We start from the raw sequence: 13,641 nt of genomic DNA, 5'->3' as shown, positions 1-13,641 counted from the left end.
TAATAAGTATATTATTCAGCCCAGGAATGAAAAAGCGATTACTTTTGCTAGTAACTTTATATCAAAAGCAATATGTCGATATGATGACTTATATACATAGGTTAGGTACGTTAGGAGGTACGATATAAGGATACCTGCTATACATGATACATCACTATCCCATACTTTATGTACATGTGTAACGTCATTGTCCTACCTATTAATCATCAATCTAACTATTACCAGAGAACAGTGCCCGCTTTACAGAGCAAGATAGCACCGAGAAAATCGAAGTTAAAGTTATTTTCAGAAAAGCAAACAGGTGGCTAGCTCCAGCTGATTACCTAATAAGCTGCTTACTGTATACTACCCAAGCTCAACTCGGAGCTTCGGTCTTTCGCTCCTTCGCTCCAATTCACTAAGTGTAGTTCGCATATTCCCTTCACGATTGAAAGCCGTCGTAATCGCGAAGTTGTGTATTATATTTCAAAAGTGCAAGGGGCTATCCTACATCTAATTCCTTATCCGAATCACAAGTCAAATTCGCTATTCTAATCATTGTCCGTGGCACGATCGATATTGTACAAGAGTCGTAGAAGTCCCGACGCTGCTATTGTTCATAAGTACAAGAAATGCAACGAGCCTTTTTTCGTAGCCTGGTAATAACAGGCCTGCCTAACTGCTCATATGTCCACTGCTATGTGCATCATCCTGATGAATCCTCATGAATTATAGCCATGCCTAGCAACCAGCCAAAACCTCAAACCAGATCCGAACCCCTCGAGTCTAATGAATATAAGATGCGAAGGATATATACTAATGCAGCATCTCATCCTCGTATGCCATCGCTCCTAAACACCATGTCGTGATCTGATCTAACTTAAAATGACTCTTAATGACCGTTAGGTACATTGTCCTCAGCTTCAGCCGCGATAGCCGAGTACTGACCGCCAGCACCAGCCCATACAATTCGTCTATCACGAATGGCGGTGTTGTCGATCACGGTCGGAACTTCAATGTCGTCGGTGGTTCCTTGGCCAGCTTGGTAATTCGCCGAGAAACCCCATGAGTAAACCTTGCCTGCCTCATCTATGGCGAAACTGGTATCTGTACCAGCAGCAACAAAGGTAGCTTTAATTCCTATAATGCTTATTAGAATACACCGATTGTTAGACATAAAATATAGGAGAAAACGTACCATCATAGGCAGTAGGCTCCAAGAGAATTCGGGGTTTCTTGTTATCATCGAAAACGGTATTTTCCTCGTTGTATAGACTGGACGGCTGTCCGACTTGGTGGCCATCCACACGGCCCCAGGTGAGTAGCTTTCCTTCAGTCGTACAAGCAACCGAATGGTGTTCTCCGCCCACGACCTGGCTGACCTTGTAGTCCTCAAGTGATGTAACAACTTGAGGCTGGAGAACCATGGCATCGTCTTCGCCGGTATGTTCCCTAAGGCCGGTCTGTGCGTAATTGTTCAGGCCCCAGGCCCACACCTGATCTTCACTGTCGATGTAGAAACTGTGATACGAACCAGCGCCCACGCTAACGGCACGATGTTTCTTAGTGAATCTTCCACATGGCTGCGGAGTAAGTCCAACACCCGGACCTGCGAGACGGGAGATCAGTTTCCTGCCAAGCTGGAATTGGCCTCCACTACCCCAGGTGAACACTTTGCCGGACAAATCCAAAGCCAAGACGTGATTCGAACCACAAGCTAGTCTAGTGATGTTCTTCAATTCAGGGACGAGCGCAGGTGTTTCTTGGATTCGCGTGTGTTCGCTGAATCCGATGATACCATCAGAACCTCTAAAAGTACCCCAGCCGTAGACCCAACCGTCGTCTGTGAGGATGAAAGAGGCAGAGTCGCTAGCCGCAACCTGGGCAATTTTGGTGCCTTCAGGTAGTATACTGAGATCAACTTGTCCAGGAGTGCTTTCTTTAGGGTTAACGCCGGTGTCCTCATCATCTTCCGAGTCGTCCTCGTCGTCAACGTCGCGAGTACCGCCTTCCCAGAAAGTATCGCGACCGAGCGCTCTATCATCGTTGACACCCCATGTGAGGATAGTCTGATCATGGGTCAGGGCAATACAGTGCATACCTCCACAAGCTATAGCGACAACGCCCTTGAGGTTGTGGTTAATTCGAGGTCGCTTTACATCGATGGGTTTTTTTCCATCATGTTTCTTACTACCGAGACCAAGTTCGCCCGATGACCCTTCGCCAAAGACAAAAACATCTAACTGTTTAGTAGGCACCTCATTAAAAGGCACACCTCTTGCACCAGGCCCTCTCGTACGCGGGCGCGGCGCGACCTTCTTGGGGGCAGTCTTGGGAGCGCTTCCGATATCGTGAGATTTCGCTGATATAGGTACTGGCTTGGGTTCTTCGGCTTTGAGCTTTCTGATCTTCTTGGGTGCAGCTCGACTACCGCGAGGCTTCTTTTGCTTGGGCGCTTCCTCGGGTTCTTCGTCTTCATCTTCGTCTTCATCTTCATCCTCGACTTCTTCTCTCTTGCGCTTAGAAGCGCGCGATCCACTCGACTCGGAGGCAGATTGGCCGCGTTGGCGAGTAGCCTCGCGATCAAGGTTAAGTTGCCTAGGACGAGCCTTTGCGGTCGCGTTGGTCTTTCCAGAACCACTCTTTACTGTCGAAGCAACTCGTCTTTGAGCCGGAGCCGCAGGGGCTGCAGGGGGTTTAGTAATACGGGTGACGCGACCAGTAGCCCTCTTCGGTGCACGTCGGGTAGGTTCGGTCTGTTTCTTCGTCTTTTCCTCCTCCTCGTCATGATCATCGTCATTCTGCTCTTGCTCTTCATTCACATCCTGCTCTTTCTCCTTATCTTCATTCTGCTCTGGCTCTGGCTCCTCATCTTTTTCGCCATCATCGCTTTTGTTGTGGATATTTTGCTTCACCACACCGCGACCATTTCTGCCCTTAGTAGGGGCTCCCCTAGTCGCAGAAGACCTTTTGCTCAACGGTTTGGTACCCGCTGGCGCCGAGGCGAGTCTTCTCGGAGGCATTGTGTGTCGCGTCTGCAAGTCGCGTAGACACTGGTGCGAAAAATAGTGATAGTATGATAGTAGGGAGAAAGTAAACGATTAGCAGTCTCTATGCGCGACTTCTAAGGACACTGCCGTCGAGAGGTGCGCGATGCTAAATAGTATAGGGTATGATGTTTAAGTGTGAATAAAGTATTGAGTAAGGTGTAGAGTGAAATGTTGGTGAGGCGTGTGAATGATTTGAGAGCTTGCTGATTGTGGTGCGCAAGTAACGCAACTATCGCGTCTTGCTGACAAGTCAGACAAGACGTGGTCCTGGTGAGATTTTGGAATGTCACAAAACACGAAGGCCAGGACTAGAGTAATAGTCAATGGACGAAAAAATAGGATCTCTTCTTTGTTAGATTCGAGAACAATTGGGAAAGAAGTGCTCGAGGTAAAGAAGGATGAATGCTTTCGGTGGTGAAATAGAAAGAAAAACGCGCTGGTGGAAATTTTTAGGTGAAAAAGCTGTGCTCAACTGCCCAAGGCCGCATGCAGCAAACTGATGTAACTGCGTATTCACCAAAACAGTGGGAAGTCGCGCGTTCTGGATCCACAATAGCTTTTTAGCTTCTTAAGTGGATTGGAAGGTACACGCAGCTGGAAGCTCCAACCCAATCAAGTTATTGTTCAGGAAAGTGCAAGCAGGTAACTTCCTCACCGCCCGGGTACCTAGGCTGCTAGGCTTCTGTAATCCTTGCAGTCTGAAGATTTGTCCGGCAGAAAAATGGCGATAAGGGGGGAATCCCTTTTACCCTAGTACATGCCAATCAATTTTATCATGTACGTACTTTGGAAAATAAGATTAAAAATAAATAATAAATAAAAATAAAAGAAAGAAAAAAAAGAAGCCAATCATTTCTCAAGTTCGAACCGGTATACAAAGGCATTATTGTTTTTCCTTACAGTTGATCACAGAAACTACATCCAATCATAACTTCAAGCCTCTACAACATAGTCTCCTACATCCACAAATCGAAGTATTTCTATCGCCGATCCTGCATCATAGAGTCGCCTGTACATAGAAATGGCAAGGTAGATCTCACAAGCCTTAGATTGAAATACGAAAGATGATTATATTCCTAATACCAGCGACCTAACTCCAACACTCCAACACTCCGGCGACCATAACCTATAGAATCCTAGGTATCGAAGTTCTTTCACATAGCAGTATATGCCACCACAATTTTCATGATTTGCAACCAGTAGCGCCGCCTAGAAACCCGATCCCCCATAGTATTTTTCAGCCTCGTATGACCAATTATTTCTTCGTGGTAAAGTCGATTTCGTTCGGGTTTGAATCCGAAGTAGCGCGTTCGCAAGTACAGGAGCTGGCGGGGCGAGCACCACATTCGCAGGTGCTGCCAGCAATGGGACTGTTCTCCTTGGACGCATTCTCGCAGGTACATTGACCGGCAGGGCGAGCTCGGCACGAGCATCGGGCGCCACTTAGAGTATTCTCGAGCGGAGCCTTCTCGCACGTGCATTCGAGGGCGGATTTCTGACCGCAGGAACAGGTAGCCTGCTTAGCTGCGAACGGATATGTTAGCTCACTTTCTACGTCGGTTTGTATTCGATATGGGATAGGTCTCGAACTTACCACAGACACATTCGCCCCCAGTGTTCTTGCCGCAGCAGGTAGGTGTTGCCTTCAAAACTTCGGTTGCCATTATGACGGAAGAGTATGTGATGTAGACGAGGTAGACGAGGTAGACGAGGTAGTATGGCTGTTGGTATGTATGTGACTACTAAAGTGTTCTTAGATGATTTACTCTGAGGAAGCTGTGTCTATTGTTTGGAAACTATGGCAGGTAACAGGTCTTATATATGCGTGGTTGATGTTTTATCTTTGTAGTTGAGAACTCAACACTGTTGCTATCAATATAAGGCTGCCACTGACATCACTAGGCGAACTTCGTTGGAGGGATAGGTAATCATATCTCCTCTGATTGGTCAACATTTCTTCGGAGTAACGCTATCAACCAATGGTAACTTTTGTGATTACTTTCGCCAGGTTCTAGTTCGCCTAGTCGCCCGTGCTCAGGGGAGATCTAGACCGGAGGCTGACTCTAATGAGGCTGAATTTTCCAAACCTCGTCAGTTAGTGATGCTTGGATGGTCTGATTCAACCACCTAGTCACACTCTACATTACCAACTCGTGAATTACACCCTCTATTATTGGTTGTCTGTTAGGTTTGCTCTAGTTCTGTTTGCTAATAGGATAGATATCTTCCACTTTTCGCCCCGTACTTAGACTTTCATCAATAAATAAATAAAAATACCTCTATGTACTAAGTACCTTAGTAAGTTTTTAATATCTCAACCCCCTCATAGTCACGTTATTTGATATTTCAAGTGCCAAGGTTACCGTGCTTGTTAAGCCCGATGGAGGACTATTCTATTATACACGTTATAAACATGCTGGTAATATTTTATCATCAGGGACCCAGTAGGTAAGACATCAGGTTACATAAAACACACCAACTAAGGTCTTTTTGTTTTATGTATATTCATTGATTTGCCTCATAAAGACTTTAGTCGACTTAGGTATTGACTTGAAACCACCGTAAGACAAGTTTGCAGACTGTATCAATCTCTACTCCTAAGCCAGCTCAAGCAGTCCACTTTGTCAGTGATACTAGCGCGAAATCACTTCTACTGATTCATAATATTCCATCCGTCACTTGTTGTATTCACTAGCTTTCATGAGGTAACCCTAAGAAACATGGAAACAACTTGGTCATTCTAAAAGGAACTCTCGACCTAAGCTATGGAAACTAGTGACTAGGTACCTACCTTGAATATACTGAAGGCATCCATTACTTCAGATGTCTCATGTAGAACCCTGGCGCCAGCGGTGATGCAAACTAGGGGGGAAACGCCCACGTCTTAAATCTGACTCATATAATACATCTAGTTATAATACAGTATCAATTCTGAAAGTTAATGCAACTATAAGAATGGATCTTGGAAACCCGTTGTCCACAGCTGATTTCATTCATTAATTTAACGGAGTGAGTAAGCGCAAGCTCGTAGTTATATCTCTCCGTACGTAATGAAACCAGCAGGTTCCCTTGTTCTGGAACATCACATACTATTCGCATCTTCCTTAATGTCTAGACTGGGATCTAGACTGTGACACTTCATAATATGTAAAAGTAAGACCCAGCGACATAGCGATGCATATCTCACCAGACCCGGAGAATTATATTCTTTAATTGTATTTGGATGTATATAAAGTTTCCATCCGTCATATGGCAGTATCGTCATGTTCTAATTATGACAAAGCTAGACTGAAGCATTAGCTAGCCGAATGGATAGATAAATATGCTGTACAAGGACATTTGTTTGCAAGTGAAAGTAATAGACCAAGAATAGGGGACAAGCCGAATAGCAATTATACTTGCTATCATACCTATACAACAGGTAGTACAAGCTTGCAAGCAAGCCTCGTTGGAATTTGAGTCAACCTTATCTGCACCTGTTTCGGTTATAATAGGACTAAAATATCATTAGATCTTCATACGCAAAGGCATATTAGGAAACCATTAATGCATATGAAATATCTACCTATATAAACTCTATTTCGTTATATAAGTGAGATATTATAAATGTTCTGGAGACACTTTCTTTCGTGGGTTATTTACCTAGATTTGTCTCCTATACCTACATGTACTTAGCGGATCATGGGGGCAGAAGCGAAGCTGCGACTAATACTAAGGGACTCGAGTTCCCCAAAATGGATTCCCGGAAGGATTGCGGGCATCAGTACGTACTAATCGAAGCTGTTTAGCTTGAATTTACGCGAACTTTTCTTTTCATCTCTATGTATGCATCAGTCATCGCTTAACTTAGTCGGTTTACGTACGTGAAATTCGGTGCTCATAATCCGTAGGTTGAATATATTCATGTTAAGCTACACCATGGTTCTGCTACGAGAAAGCGCTTACGCTGTGTTTGACAGGCGAGGGGTTCTTCTCCTCGCACGAGATGCTTCAAGTGACTATAATAATTGGTATCTCTGCTTCGTTTTGCTGGATTAGCACGAGCAATGACTGGTCTTGGTGGGGTCTTAGGCGCTACTCTCGGATCGCCCCCGACGAATCCCACTTATTAGATCATAACGTCGCTAAAGAGATGATCTGTGTCGTGGGATATGGCGGTTAATTAATTTCATAGGGGGAATAGATAGTCAAATGATTAAAACTAGAGTTAAACGCTTTGATAATATATCTGATAACTAATGAGAGATTACAGTAATTCAGAGTTCTATAAGAACGTGCTGCAATTAGCTGAATATCACAGAAAAATGAACCAGTAATCTTCTACATATACAGTGGTTCTATAGGTGCCCGAATTTGCTAGAATGATGCCTGTGAGTCCGTGACAGGTCCCCTCATTTTCTTAGTGGCCTCCGGATCCGAATCTATCAGACACTCACCTCCGAGTGGTGTGGTTGGGGGCTAAGAAGGGATTATAGACGCCACAGGGCTACTGATCTATCTTATTGACAGGTCTACTTAGGTTCGCAGATAATCAAAGACATACATACAGTCGGTACTAGAGACGTACATGCGAAGGAATGGCGGTGTCGTAGCTTTTCTATACACCGTTTCTAATAATAAGAATATTCTTAGAATCTAATCGCGGGCGTTTTCGGTAAGAAACAGAGCAGTGCGACCCTAAAGAAACTAATTAATATAAATGGAACGTACAGATTTATCAAGATGCAGCCTGGGGTTGCGAGCTGTGTAAAATTTTGCCTTTTTGGCGTTTCTGTGCTCACCCAACACCAGCCAAGATATCGAAAAGAGCGAATAGTCTCGACCAACTCGTATCAGCAGTAAATAGTCTTACCGCATAGTAATACCCTGCATGATCCCTGCAAACCACGCCGACCTGCCATTGAACGATTGGACCATTTGCCACACCAAGACCGAAAAGACATACCATAAGTATGTTACACACATACATACGATGCGGGAGGATCATAAAGGGCATATCTTTCAGCCCCCATAAACATGATTGGTTAACTTGATAACTTGATTAGCTTGGTAAACCCAGCCGACTGGTCTTAGATCAGACATTGACAACCAGAAATGCCACTCAAGTATATGTACATTCTATAGTTCTCAAGGCTCCTCAATTCGACGGGTTGCAGGTTGCATTTGGACAAGGCCGTCACGATTGCATATGCAGGTCAGCCAATCCGCCAATGCTACTTGGTGTCTAGGGGCTATGCAAATCCGGTTTTCGTATTGGGCTCTTAGACACATACACTACTACCCTCTGACATCCCACGATACGCCAACGTCATCGCCCTAAAAAAACTCCTGCTGGGTAAATGTAACTCTAGGTAGGCAATAGAAAGTCGCTAAAAACAACACCATCTTCATCTTCGTATTGTCATATAGCACTGCGTTTCCCGCCGTGCGCTTCTATCGAAATTCCCCTCCCGGTAATGTAATCAATCTTCAATTCACAATGAATTGGTACAGGGGATCCACGGTGATCGTAGAGCCTACTCCCGCCAGGTCGGAAGGCCCTGGTAAGAAATTGCGGAGGAAGCTCCAGAAGATCGGCGCCCCTCAGCGCTGGTACATGCCCAACGACCACAACGACGCCAAGAAGCCGGGTGCCACTATCGTCAACGCAAACAGCAAAGTGGTTCCAGAAACGCCTGGTCGTGATGATGGTAAATGGCTCGAGCAGCTCCGTAAGAGCGGATCTCTCTGTCGTGGTCAACTACCTGTGCAGCCTGTCGATAAGTCACTGCGACACTCTATGCAAGTCATTCCCGAATTTGCGCATCTCGCTATTGATGACACGAAACCGGGAAGATATCTTGATAGGAGGGCCTCATGCGCCAACCCTCCCTCAGCCTCGTCCGTAACGAGGAGATATGCGAAGACACCCGTCCATCACATAGGGCAATTAGAAGGCTGTTCGAGAAGAGAGCAAACAGCGACTCATAGGGTTTCGGGCGTAGAGGAGATCGCGGAATCCTATAGGGCTTTACTGGAGTCGAGTTGCGCGATATTGAACGACACGAACCAAGTTGAACCGTTACGCCTGGGAGAGTCTTACCGTGCAAGCTTAGACAATCAAGCCGCACGAGAAGATATCACGCAGGACTTTCCCGATGCATTGCTTGTGAGGACATCTCCTCGCTCTGATGATGGGACACTGGTGGCTTCCGAGGTGGATTCGGTCTCCTTTAAACCTTCATTTACACCCGAGCTGCCATCGCCTCGAGAGATTCGTCAACAAGTACCGGCAATCCCGCCGCGAAGACGAGGAACACCTGGGAGCCCCAGCCTGCAGATATGTGTCGACTTACTTGGCCAAGAGCTTTCCTCGGCTGCCAGAGGGTCGGCATTTCGACCAAATGCAGAAACCTCCTCATTGCAAGTCTGGGTTATGATAGAAGCTTATGAGAGGTTACGAGACAAGATTTCGGATATGCGGCTAGACGAAGACCAGCAACGATCGTTGAATACCATGCTTGATACATGGATCAAAGCGTTATACGCAGTCCACGGCAAGATGACGGGGAACGACGGAGACGAAAGTGAGAGTGACTACGGCGACTAGATGGAAGCCGGCTTTGTTTAAGATTTCGTCGGGGTTTATTTATATTTACATCACTTGTAATGATACAGGCCTGGGTCACGGAGGTCCGAGGACAACGGGCGATGATAAAACGGTGTATAGGAAGATCTGATTTTAACCAAACAGCGGTTTTACAGGACGGGTTGGTCATTTGATTTTAGGAGATGGGTAGTGGAAGGGGAGAGAATTTGATGATACCTCTGGGATGACAGAATGGAATGGGCGTGTACAATCATCTTCCGAATGGTTAATGACATTTTGATTATGAAGAAGCTGAACATCTGCTAAGTGCATCTGCTGGGGGCCCTGGGGCCACTGCTAAAGCACTGCTAAGCATTGTTAAGGCAGAGCTAGAACCCCACAGTGACGTTTTCACACTACCTTAAGCATCTTATCTTATCTAAATGCACTTTTCGGATTAGACGCGACTCGACGCGTATATTGAAAGTTTATCATTACATGTAGGCACATTTATTTGAGGTAATCACCGTACAGTCCACCAGTTCGTCGTCAAAACCAACGGATTAAGGGATATCACTCAATTCCAATCCATCAACATCTCCCTGCGGAAGTAGACATGCCCCTCCTATCTAGTAGCCGCCGGCTACAATCCGGTGCCGACCGTAATCGAGGCCGACCGAGCACATCATCCACTCGTACCCAACAAGACAACGGCCCTGTCGAGCTACCAGATTATGAGCCTCTCGCATGCCCCCTAAGTGCCGAAGCTATACGCGCGTTAACCCAATTGTCAACGAGCAAGGATACGCGGAAGTACGAGGAACAACTGAACAAGAGTGTAGAGCTTCTGAGCGCCAGCGTGCGGGATATCAACGACAAATACGAGGAGAGAAAAGAGAGCCTCAAGAACCTTCAGGAAAAGCGAGCCGGACGCGACGAAAAGAATGATCGGGAGAGGGCTGAGGAGAAAGCCGTGTTGGCGCTGAAGAATGACGTACCCGTGTTGACAAACGAATGCAACCTCGCCGTCCAGAGCGTTATCGACTTGAAGATAGAGCTCGAGGACAGTAATCTGGCGCTACGGGGAACGGCGCAGAAGGTCGAGACCGAAGCTACGAATGCGACCCGAAGACAAAGACACCGGGGCGACGACGAGGACGACGAGATGGCAGATGCTAACATCACGAGCCCGATAATGTTACTACAGCGAGCTAAGGAGAGTGCGGCTGAGGAATACGCGTCGAAGACTCCGTACGAGAGATACGGTACAAACAACGATTACGTTGGCTTTAAACGGCTCTGGCATGACGCCATTTACGGGAGAGGTAATAAGCCGTTGCCAGATGCATCTAAATGGTTTTCGCAGAACGGAGGGGAGGACGAGGCGAGCGAAGACGAGGATCTGATTGTTGCCGAGGAACATCTTGACATACATTGCCCCCTGTCCATGGTAATCATGAAGGATCCATATACGAGTGTAAAGTGCAAGCACACGTTCGAGAAAGACTCCATTATCCAGTTTCTCCAAACCCAACGTGGGCGAGCACGATGTCCACAGACAGGCTGTAATAAGGTATGTATATACTCTATACTCTCGCGAATATATTCTCAACACCACGAACAGAGCTAACTTGATTATAGGAAGTGTCAGTTTCTGATTTCCATCCCGACCCGGTCATGTTGCGCAGAATTAAGCGACAATTGGCCTCGCAGCGCGCGAGTATGGCTGAAGATGACGACGACGAGGATGGGGGTGGGGGTGGAGATGAGGGTGAGGGTGAGGGTGAGGGTGAACAGGATGTCGACGCCGAGGGCGATTCGCATATGAGTGCAACTCCTGGCCGCAATGTCAAATCGGAACGAGAGGGTAGGGGCAGAGGACAACAATTAATCGATGACCTTGTACAGTAGAGGACGAATAGGAGGCATAACTCGCTTGTGTATCCTCCATTTGGTGAGATAATGGAGGTCTTACAATATTAGGACGGCATCGTAGTCTTAACGCCTAAGGTAGCTTAAGCTAAGACCAAAACGAGTAGGATTCCCGTCGGCAGTGAATTATGATATTATGATCTATTCTATGATTTCTTTCTGAACGCGTAATGTTCGTCCGTCTGTACGTAGGCGCCAACCTATGCTCTAGTCTATACATATTGATATGTACAGCCCTGACAGTACGCACCACATCTATCCAGCCTGTAAAAGCCCCTTATCTCTATCGTCAGTCTATAACTTCGCGCCCTCCCTCCTCTTACGAGCCTTCTCATTATCCTCCTTCAACGGACGCGCCTCATGGCCTACCTGTCCCGAGCCCTGATCTCCCGGCGCCGTAGCCGCATCGCTCTTCTTCGGCGCGCTCTTATACCCCTCCTCAGCATTCTCCTCGTTGATAACCTTGCCGCTCGCGTCCCGCCTGATACCCAGCTCGAGCAACTTAGCAAACACGGCAGAGAAGTGCTCGAAGAACAAATCCTTATCCGCCGCGTACTTGTCGACCCACGGGCGAAACGCCGGGTCCGACAACAGCGCTATATCCGTCGGCAACATCATCAGCCCTTCATTCTTCTCGCCATTCCCCGCCGCGCTCTCGTCGTCGCCGTCGCCCCCCTCCTCGACGTACACGAACTGCGTAACCCCGCTCGGCAGCGTCGTCTTCTTCCAGTCGTTCGCTAGCAGCAGCTTGTAGTACTGGTTCGAGAAGCGCGTCGGGTTGTTCACCCACTTGCCCTCGAACCCCGAGCGATCTCCGTGGCACCGGCCGAGGTTATGCGCGCCGGACAGCGCGACGATTTCTTGGTCGTCGAAGCCCATCCGGTGGAAGATGAAGCGCAGGTGCTCGGCGCCTTGCGCGCCGTCGGGGAGCCGTCCCCGCGGGGGGATCTTGCTGTCGTCGGTGAAGTCGGTGCGGCCGCCTTGCCAGGGGATTTCTGGCCCGCCCATCTCTTTGATCGCGACGATGGCGGCGAGGGTCCAGAGGTCTGCGTATGTGATCCATGGGAATTTAGCCTTGAGGGGCTCGAGGAATGCGCGTGCGTGTTGGAGGCCGGCGTTGGCTGGGTCGCCGCCTTCCTTCTCGTAGCGCATCCCGGCGCCGTTCGAACCCCCCGTGTTAGTCTTCGCGCAGTACGTGCCTGATGCGTGCCAGGCAAGTCGCACAAGCACGGGGCCCGCGGATCCATCATCGTAGTTAGGCTGGTGCAGGAGCTGGCGCACGGCCGCTTTAACTTCGTCGAGTTGTGCCGTCGTGGGCTGCTGGTTATTGTTATCCTGCGCCATGTCGAGTCCAGCTGGTGGTCTTAAGTGTATCTCTATTATAAGGTAGGTAGGAATATATAAGTCCCTTATGAAATGATTTGTATTGTGACAAGAGTTAAAACGTTGGGACCAAGTAGCGTTAGTTTGTACATAGGACTCGTAATGAGATAACCGGAGAAAAACTAGATGAAGCCATATCTGACTAGCATGAGCATGACGACCTCGAACTCAACAGCCCGAAGCTCGGCGAATCACCCCCGAGGAGCCTCGGCAGCGCCACAGCCAAATTGCGTTAGGCTTGTTTGAGTTAAGTGCTGGTGTTATCATCATTGATCCACTTCTCTCCCTCGTGTCATCGATATTAAAAACGTAAATATTGGTCTCTCATAAGTGGTTCCGGTTTATCTGATGCGCTGGTGTTTATTGTACATAGTAGGTGGAATTTGTTTTACACCCTTGATGCCGTGCTAAGGGATGTAGTGACTTGTAGCAAAGACGACTAGATCGACAGTCTCCAAATAAGACCATAGTCAAGAACACATATATACTCCGATATAAACTTCGTTATGAAAAGTTTGTATATCCCAGAGAACTGAAATGAGTCGAAGTATTCATATGTTCATAGAAATACCAGAACATTAGTATTTATACCCCCTTTATGCACGTAAACGAGCCCTTGGCTTCAACTCCGACCAAGGACCAATATGCTAATAATATATGAGCACACGTATTGGCGTTCCAAGGGGAGATGTCTTTGGAATTATATTCATTAAGTATTCAATGACTATG

At 47.3% G+C, this 13,641-nt stretch overlaps 5 protein-coding genes across 5 annotated transcripts; 2 read left to right on the top strand and 3 right to left on the bottom strand.

The window, feature by feature from the left end:
* Window positions 1-256: 256 nt before the first annotated feature.
* Window positions 257-3,557, bottom strand: F4817DRAFT_50085 (RCC1/BLIP-II). The gene is made up of 2 exons (XM_049307565.1): window positions 1,178-3,557; window positions 257-1,119 (listed from the first exon to the last, which is right to left on the bottom strand). The coding sequence occupies exons 1-2, from the start codon at window positions 3,000-3,002 to the stop codon at window positions 872-874; spliced, it is 2,073 nt and encodes a 690-aa protein (XP_049160746.1). The 5' UTR covers window positions 3,003-3,557; the 3' UTR covers window positions 257-871.
* Window positions 3,558-3,862: 305 nt separating this feature from the next.
* Window positions 3,863-4,898, bottom strand: F4817DRAFT_332565 (uncharacterized protein). Its single transcript, XM_049302663.1, has 2 exons — window positions 4,624-4,898; window positions 3,863-4,553 (listed from the first exon to the last, which is right to left on the bottom strand). Exons 1-2 carry the CDS (start codon window positions 4,691-4,693, stop codon window positions 4,285-4,287), a joined length of 339 nt encoding a protein of 112 aa, XP_049160745.1. The 5' UTR covers window positions 4,694-4,898; the 3' UTR covers window positions 3,863-4,284.
* Window positions 4,899-8,272: 3,374 nt separating this feature from the next.
* F4817DRAFT_332561 (uncharacterized protein) lies at window positions 8,273-10,058 on the top strand. Its single transcript, XM_049302662.1, has one exon. It carries the CDS (start codon window positions 8,509-8,511, stop codon window positions 9,616-9,618), a length of 1,110 nt encoding a protein of 369 aa, XP_049160744.1. The 5' UTR covers window positions 8,273-8,508; the 3' UTR covers window positions 9,619-10,058.
* On the top strand, window positions 9,917-11,666 carry F4817DRAFT_49948 (zinc-finger of the MIZ type in Nse subunit-domain-containing protein). Its single transcript, XM_049307564.1, has 2 exons — window positions 9,917-11,170; window positions 11,239-11,666. The coding sequence occupies exons 1-2, from the start codon at window positions 10,214-10,216 to the stop codon at window positions 11,506-11,508; spliced, it is 1,227 nt and encodes a 408-aa protein (XP_049160743.1). The 5' UTR covers window positions 9,917-10,213; the 3' UTR covers window positions 11,509-11,666.
* F4817DRAFT_332556 (heme peroxidase) lies at window positions 11,635-13,454 on the bottom strand. Its single transcript, XM_049302661.1, has one exon. It carries the CDS (start codon window positions 12,871-12,873, stop codon window positions 11,824-11,826), a length of 1,050 nt encoding a protein of 349 aa, XP_049160742.1. The 5' UTR covers window positions 12,874-13,454; the 3' UTR covers window positions 11,635-11,823.
* Window positions 13,455-13,641: the final 187 nt, after the last annotated feature.

Source organism: Daldinia loculata (genome assembly GCF_022478755.1).
Source record: "Daldinia loculata strain CBS 113971 unplaced genomic scaffold F4817scaffold_14, whole genome shotgun sequence".
In the NCBI taxonomy this organism is placed as follows: domain Eukaryota; kingdom Fungi; phylum Ascomycota; class Sordariomycetes; order Xylariales; family Hypoxylaceae; genus Daldinia; species Daldinia loculata.
This window is presented reverse-complemented; position numbering and strand designations above follow the sequence as displayed.